Source organism: Triticum aestivum, chromosome 3D, assembly GCF_018294505.1.
Source record: "Triticum aestivum cultivar Chinese Spring chromosome 3D, IWGSC CS RefSeq v2.1, whole genome shotgun sequence".
Classification (NCBI taxonomy): Eukaryota; Viridiplantae; Streptophyta; class Magnoliopsida; order Poales; family Poaceae; genus Triticum; species Triticum aestivum.
Window position 1 is genome coordinate 13,046,602 of NC_057802.1, and position 8,042 is coordinate 13,054,643.

An 8,042-nucleotide genomic window follows, 5' to 3' on the forward strand; every position below is an offset into this window, starting at 1 on the left:
AGGTCGTCGCCGCTGGGGGAGAGGGAGGAGGAGGAGGGGGAGGAGGAGGGAGGCACCTTGGGGGTGGAGGAGGAGGACAACGACGGAGGAGGGGGGACGGCGGCGACGGCGACGGAGCGACGTACGATGTGAGTGTGAGGGGGGAAGTGAGGGGACGCGCACGCGCGGGGCGGTTTTGGATAAGGGCTTTACTGGTAGCGCTTGTTTCTAACAAGCGCTACTGCTACGATCCATAGGAGTAGCGTTTTTTCGTAACCTGCGCTACTACTAAGGCTATGATCGTTAGCATGTAAAAAAGGCATCAAATTAAAAAAATGCATTGGTCATCATCGATCTTTTTGTGTAGAATCTAAATTGTCAGTATGATTCTTCACCTGTATAGGTACAGGCGAAGATTCATATTAGCACAAATCCTACACATAGAGTTCAATGAAGACCAACTGGCTGTGATAGTTTGGGAAGCACCATATTTAAGGTGGTAAAATTCTGTTCACGGAGCAAGGTGGGACTAAACTTTGGTCATAGGAGGGGGCTAAATTTAACAGTAGCGCTGGTCAGAGGAAAGCGCTATTGCTACGTTGAAGAGCAGTAGCGCTTTTTTCACAAGAGCGCTACTAGTATGCCTGGCCTGCTGGCAACGGTTTGGCAATTATAGTACTAGTGTGTTTTATACCTACAGCGCTATTGGTAAGTGCATAGTAGTAGCGCTTTCTGCCGCCAAGCGCTACTAATAATTAGTAGCAGCGTTGACTTTTAAAAAGCGCTACTAGTAAGCTCCTGTGTATAAGGTTTTCCCTAGTAGTGGTTTGACTACGTCAATCACGTTTCTTAACGCTTCCGCTTAGCGATCTACAAGGGTATGTAGATCCAATCTCTCCTCTTGTAGATGGTCATCTCCTAGATTGGATGTTGGTGAGCGTAGAAATTTTTTTGTTTCCCATGCAATGTTCCCCAACAGTATGCCCATGGCCCGGTACAGCCGGCGGCCCCGACGTCGCGCCGCCGCCGCAGAGCCTTTCTCTATTGTCTCCAGCAGCGTCGCGTTAGTGTTTGATTGTGCTTGCTAGCAAGCGAGAGCCCAGATGCCGCCAGCCGCCGCTTCGTGGTCGTGGGCGTACTGCGGCTGCTGGAGGAAGAGCGCCAGAGGCGGTGCCAGCACCTACGCGTCTGGGCAGGAGGGGGACCAGTGGACGCTCTTCATCGACCTGCCCGTGCTGGAGGCCGCCACGGCCGACCTCTCAGACCGACGACCGCAACCTCCTCGACTGCGTGTTTGAATCATTTCATACATCAACCGCAAGCAAAACCAAAATAAAAAATGAAGAATTTCTTTTTACCTTTGGGACATAGTATCGAGCACATTGTGGGTGACGGTGATAGTGGTCGTGGCTGTCAATGGCTCTTCCACATCGGCCGCCGCTAGCGACAGGGCAAAAGGAAGAGGCGGTGCTGGAGACGCAACCGCGGCAGCAACAGTTGTCTTCTTCATCGCCGCCGCCTTCAATTATTTCACCAGAGCCAAAGCCGACGGGTCGTGTGCGGCCGCTTCGCTGCTCCGCCATGAGGCTTGGCGGCAGCACGGGTCTTCTTGTTGGGAATATGCCCTAGATACAATAATAAAGTGGTTATTATTATATTTCCTTAATCATGATAAAGGTTTATTATTCATGCTAGAATTGTATTGATTGGAAACTTAAATACATGTGTGAATACATAAGCAAATACCAGGTCCCTAGTATGCCTCTACTAGACTAGCTCGTTGATCAAAAGATGGTTAAGGTTTCCTGACCATAGACATAAGTTGTCATTTGACAACGGGATCACATCATTAGGAGAATGATGTGATGGACAAGACCCATCCGTTAGCTTAGCATATGATCGTTCAGTTTATTGCTACTGCTTTCTTAAATGTCAAATACATATTCCTTCGACCATGAGATCATGCAACTCCCGGATACCGGAGGAATACCTTGTGTGCTATCAAACGTCACAACGTAACTAGGTGATCATAAAGATGCTCTACAGGTATCTCCGAAGGTGTTTGTTGAGTTGGTGTGAACCGAGATTGGGATTTGTCATTCCGTATGATGGAGAGGTATCTCTGGGTCCTCTCGGTAATACAGCATCACAAGAAGTTTGCAAGCAAAGTGACTAAGGAGTTAGTTACAACATGATGTATTATGGAACGAGTAAAGAGACTTACTGATAACGAGATTGAACTAGGTATGAAGATACCGACGATCGAATCTCGGGCAAATAACATACCGACGGACAAAGGGAACTACGTATTTGTCATAAAGGTTCAACCAATAAAGATCTTCGTAGAATATGTAGAAACCAATATGGGCATCCAGGTCCCGCTATTGGTTATTGACTGGAGAAGCGTCTCGGTCATGTCTACATCATTCTCAAACCCGTAGGGTCCGCACGCTTAACGTTCGTTGACGATATAGTATTATATGAGTTATGTATGTTGGTGACCGAATGTTGTTCGGAGTCTCGGATGAGATCGCGGACATGAGGAGGAGCTCTGGAATGGTCCGGAGGTAAAGATTGATATATAGGATGATATGGTTGGGCCAAGGGGTAAGGCCCACGGGGTTTTAGGTCGGTGCAAAAGAAAGTTTTGTGGAGGTCAGGGACCAGACGCCAGAGACCGTGGCGTCTGGTACTGGAAACCGAGAAGGACTCTTCCTTGCGTTCCAACCCGACTTTGAGGAGGCTCTTTCTCCAAGAAACAACCCCAGGGATCAACATATAAATAAAAGAGCAGGGCTTGCCCCTCGGGGACACCACGATTCACCAAGCCATGTGCCGGCGCCCCCTCTCTCTCTAGTTCGTCCTCCGTCCTAAATCCGTTGTGCTTGGCAAAGCCCTGCGGAAATAGTTTCACCACCACCGTTACCACGCCGTCGTGCTGCCGGAACTCATCTACTACTTCGCCTCTCTTGCTGGAGTGAGAAGGCGGGGACGTCGTCGAGCTGAACGTGTGCTGAACGCGGAGGTGCTGTACGTTCGGTACTTGATCGGGACGGATCATGAAGGTGTACGACTACATCAACCGCGTTGCTAAATACTTCCGTTTAGCGATATACAAGGGTATGTAGATGTTCTCCCCCTCTCGTAGCTATACATCTCCATGGATAGATCTTGCGTGTGCGTAGAAAAAAATTGTTTTCCATGCAACGTTCCCCAACACTTCTCCGGCTTGCCGCCGTACATTCCGGTGACTTTCGCTGGTCGGCGGGCGATGAATCTAGCTCGACGACCATGGGCGGCGGCGGTGACAGGGACTCCGTCATGGAGAGGAGCGCGGGAGCGACGGCGAGTGTTTCGGGATCGACGGCGGGGTTGGAGGCACCGGCCATGGCACGTGGCGGCTGACGGCCGGCGAAGCCGCCGGTTTTCCGGCTGGGTACGGGAGGGAAAATGACCGCGCGCGAAGGGTTTGCGACACACTCTCGATTTTGCGGTAGCGGAGCCACTGTCACATCTTTGCCCCATGTCGAGCCTTTTTTTAGGGCTGCCCAATTTTTTTAAATTTTTTTGCTATTGGACTACCGTTGAAGAGGGTTTTTAGACCTCCTATGCCTTAAAAACGGTATGTGCCCTAATATTATACTTGGCCATATCTCGGGCCGGGCCGGGCTAAAAAAAGCCCGGTGCTGAAAACCCAGGCCCGAGCCCGGCCTGAACCTGGAAAAGCCCGACACGGCCTGCTCGGCCGACCACGGCTAAAAATCCATTTTCACAGGCCCGAGCCCGGCCCGATCTGCCCGTCGGGCTTGATTTGCAGGCCCAAACCCGGCCCGATGGCATGTTCGGGCTTAGCCAGGCCCGGGATTTTCGGGCTGGGTCGGGTCGGGCCGTCCGGGCCGAGCTGCCCGTGGCCAGGTCTACCTATTATATGGCTGCTATTGGAGATGCTCTAACGGGCGACACACTTGTGCTACCCTGTGTGTCACGTCGCTGATTGTCTTAAACCTGTTTACCGGTTTGTTTCATCAAATGAAATGAAATCGGGGCACGCCCCTCAATTCGAAAAGAAAATAGAAGCTCCTCCGATGAAGGACGGCCGCCCGCACGACGCGACGGCTAACCGCCGCTTGACCCGTGGGAGCGAAGTCAAGCACGCGCTTGCCCATGTCGCGCGCGCACACACACACGACAGCGGCCGGCCAGACGGAGACCCGTCGTCGCGGTTGACGTTGAATTCCACCGCGCGCGCAGCAGCTAGGACACACTTGTCGCTCGCTGCTGCTCGACAGCCGAACCCATCTGCGCCGGTCAGCTAGCAGCCACAGAGAGTGGTATGTGAGCAGAGCACGTCACGTTTCCTAATCCTCGCTACTAGTACGCGCGTGGCCCGGTCCGGCCGGCGGCCCCGACGTCGCGCCGCCAGAGTCTTTCTCTGACTGTTTGGCGCGTGAGCGAGCGAGCAGGGAAGTCTTTCTCTGCTGTCCCCGGCGGCGTGGGGTGCCTGGTCTTTGGTTGTGCTAGCTAACTCGTTAGAGCCTAGATGCCGCCGGCCGCCGCGCCGTGGTCGTGGGCGTGCTGCGGCCGCAGGAGGAAGAGCGCCGGGGGCGGCGCGGGGGACGGCGACGGCGCCGGCGCGTCGGGGCGGGACGGTGACCAGTGGACGCTCTTCATCGACCTGCCCGTGCTGGAGGCCGCCACCGCCGGCTTCTCCGACGGCAACCTCCTCGGCCGCGGCGGCTTCGGCCCCGTCTACAAGGCAAGCGACCAGCAACCTCCTCCTCCTTGTTGCTCTCCCCCGGCGCACGCTTCAATCCACTGACCTCGTTGATCTTCAGGGCGTGATGGAGGGCGGGCAGGAGATCGCGGTGAAGCGGCTGTCGCTGGAGTCGCGGCAGGGGGTGCGGGAGTTCCTCAACGAGGTGCGGCTGCTGCTCAAGGTGCAGCACCGCAACCTGGTCTCCCTCCTCGGCTGCTGCGCCGCCGCCGGCCAAAAGATGCTCGTCTACCCATACTTCCCCAACGGCAGCCTCGACCACATCCTCTTCGGTCAGTCACCCCCGATCCCCATTTATCCAGCCTCTGCTTATACATCTTCAAACTTCAGAATTCGGTTTGTTTTTTACTCAAATCGCGCGCCAAAACTTGGGTGGGTTTCATGCTATTTCGGCTGAAAACTTCAGCTCTCTGTGTCCAATCTGAAAATCAAAATCACGGAACGATTTCAGTAAATTCAGTGGTGCCTGGAATTTCAGTCAAAAAATGACAATTGAATTTTCGTGTCAACAGCAGTTTGGTCAGACAGAGCATTCAGTCTGTTACAAGTCTTGAGTTGATGTCAGGTAGTACTAGTAATAAAGTTGGCCTTTGCGTGCTCATATAGCAGCTGGTTCCAAGTATTATCATTGACCTTGACTGAATCAGAAGCAGAGTCCTGATTTCTTAACCCGGAAGGTTCAAATGTCACATCCACACCAGACCAGTTCTTGATTAGGATTTATTCTTGTCAGCAAGCAAACCAGGTGCAGTTGTGTATATACATAAAGATGCCAAATTACAGCAAAGAATTGGTGCGATTTGATTTAAAACGGAGTATGCCTCTTGAGTCTACTGCATGAAAGGATCTCAAACACTAAGCTATCTGAGTTTATACAAGTGAAACATGAGAAAAACATAGAATTGGCAAAATTATTTTGCAGTGTTTGTCAGGTATCTCAAAAGAATGAGCTTGTCTGAGTTCACTCTGCTCTGCAAAATCATAAATAAAAATTACAGCTGCATAACAATCAATTCCTGCAAAGTAGATCAGTATACAGCACACGAAAGAACTTTTGGAGTTCGGTATGAGCACAATTTTAAGCTTTAACATAAGCAGTCTGAATTTTTATATAAGCAGCATGTGCCAGCAAATTACAGTTTCCTAACAATCGATTCCTGCAAACTACTAGATCAGTATACAGAGCATAGAAGAGCTGCTCTGTTATCTGAACCTGCACTGCATCGCATACTTTCAGACAGGGAGAAGAGGGTGCAGCTAGACTGGCCAAAACGGTACCAAATTATCCTCGGACTAGCGAGGGGCCTCCTGTACCTCCACGAAGAGTCTCCGGTGAAGATCATCCACAGGGACATCAAGGCGAGCAACGTGCTCCTCGACGACAAGCTGAACCCCAAGATCTCGGATTTCGGCATGGCGAGGCTCTTCCTCGAAGACGCGACGCACGTAAACACGTTCAGGATCTCTGGCACATAGTAAGCCCCAAACACATGCACCACTTCCATTCAATAGGTTTTTCTTTATGATTCTGTAAATAAATAACAATGATGTGATTTTTGTAGTGGTTATATGGCCCCGGAGTACGCGATGAACGGGTACCTGTCGACCAAGACCGACGTTTTCAGCTTCGGGATGCTCGTGCTGGAGATCGTCAGCGGGAGGAAGAACATCGACCGGCATCTCGGCGACGAGAAAGTCGACCTGTTGAACTACGTGAGCATTTCTCATTGTTAAAAAAAAAATAGATTGCATAACCTGCATTTTACTTTTTCAACATGAAGAGAGAGACATGCTCTGATGTGCTGAAGAATTCAATTATGTTGAAACTTTCAGACATGGAAGCTGTCAGAGGAAGGCCGGCCACTGGACATCGTGGACCCGGGCCTGTCCGGCTGGGACGCCGGCGAGGTGGCCATGTGCGTCCAGCTCGGGCTGCTGTGCTGCCAGGCCGTCGTGTCGGACCGGCCGGACATGTACAGCGTGCACCTCATGCTGTCCAGCGACTCCTTCACGCTGCCCAAGCCCGGGAAGCCGGCGGTGCACGGCCGGGTCGGCCGGTGGAAGAGCACCACCGGCTCGGCCTCCAGCTCCGCCTCCGGCGCGAACACGAACACCACGTTCGCCACCGACACGACCAAGGCCTCGACGCTGGGAAACATCGCTGAAGATGAATCCAGGAACTCCATTTCCATATCCTTCACCACTGAAGGCCGGTAAAAAATGGTACTCTAGTAAGAAATCAGACGGTGTAGTGATGGCGCGACCGTGCGAGTGGATAATGCACTCTAGATCTAGTACAGGAGGCAGTGATGGTTCCAGAAGCATCCGGTCCAGTTTTCTTTTACCGTTTTTACTAGCTTTTCCATTTTCTCCTGTTTTAAATATGTTCAGAAATTTCAGGGTTTATTTGGAAATCAGAAAATGTTAGGAAATTTCAAATCTTATTTGGAATATTTTTTAGAATGATTCTTTTTGCAAAATGGAGAACTTTTGAAAGTTTCAACATTGGTTCGGGATTTTTGAAATTTGCTTGGTAATTTCAAATTTGGTTCAGAATTTGTAAAAAATTATTAGAGATTTCAAAAACAAAACAGAAATAAAAAGTATTTGGAACTTTAATACTGTTAAAAATTAATTTTGACGGGATTTTTAGAAATCTATTTGAAAAAAACACACTACAGTTATTTTTTGAGCAAAAACACACTATATTACATCTCACTACAGTGCCACATGCCACTATAGTTTTTTAATGGGCTAGCCTAGTTAGGGGTGCCCTGTGCAAAATGCTTCCTATTTGACGTGTTATATCTTTGTATTCCGATGATCATTAATTAATAAACCTAGTGGAATATGATCCAAAAAATTGATGCACTATACGTCAAATAAGCAATCCCGCAAGTCCTGGCATGACAAAGCACCACATACACCTATTAGTGGGCCATTTTCCGATGGACCTCGATTGGGTGGACATCGTTGTGCCCTGCCCATGGTTGAGGTAATTTCTAGCGTTTAACACATCTTATATGAGCTACAAGGCCCACTCCAATTAGTCAAAACTAATAGGCTAGCGACATTCCATAGTTTAGTACCGGAATTCCGCAATCATTGCCCCCCAGTAGTGTGTGATTCCTATTCGTCACCAACAAGGAGAAATTACAACAAATCGCAGAAAATCTAGCGACTTTACCTGCGCCACTACAACTGACCATTTTTTATTTCTTTTGTCACGTGTGTGGTATTATACTAGCTTTTCTGGTGTTTTTCCCTGGATTTTCATTTTTTTTTTCCA

General features: G+C 50.1%; 1 protein-coding gene across 2 annotated transcripts; it reads left to right on the forward strand.

Moving 5' to 3' along the window:
• Positions 1 to 4,048: 4,048 nt before the first annotated feature.
• Positions 4,049 to 7,233, forward strand: LOC123076888 (putative receptor-like protein kinase At4g00960). Of its 2 annotated transcripts, none has more exons than XM_044499035.1 (5): positions 4,049 to 4,735; positions 4,815 to 5,025; positions 5,925 to 6,228; positions 6,316 to 6,466; positions 6,587 to 7,233. In XM_044499035.1, exons 1-5 carry the CDS (start codon positions 4,520 to 4,522, stop codon positions 6,968 to 6,970), a joined length of 1,266 nt encoding a protein of 421 aa, XP_044354970.1. In that variant the 5' UTR covers positions 4,049 to 4,519; the 3' UTR covers positions 6,971 to 7,233. The 2 variants fall into 2 exon arrangements, with proteins under 2 accessions (XP_044354970.1, XP_044354971.1); XM_044499036.1 differs by having other exon boundaries at positions 4,056 to 4,735; positions 5,991 to 6,228.
• Positions 7,234 to 8,042: the final 809 nt, after the last annotated feature.

What these genes read in the sequence shown, in the direction of transcription:
- LOC123076888 (XM_044499035.1), top strand. Translation starts at nt 4,520, where the DNA reads ATGCCGCCGGCCGCCGCGCCGTGGTCGTGGGCGTGCTGCGGCCGCAGG. An exon ending in CCTCGACCACATCCTCTTCG is followed by an intron (nt 5,026 to 5,924) that starts GTCAGTCACCCC and finishes GCAAACTACTAG; the next exon opens with ATCAGTATACAGAGCATAGA. An exon ending in TTCAGGATCTCTGGCACATA is followed by an intron (nt 6,229 to 6,315) that starts GTAAGCCCCAAA and finishes TGATTTTTGTAG; the next exon opens with TGGTTATATGGCCCCGGAGT.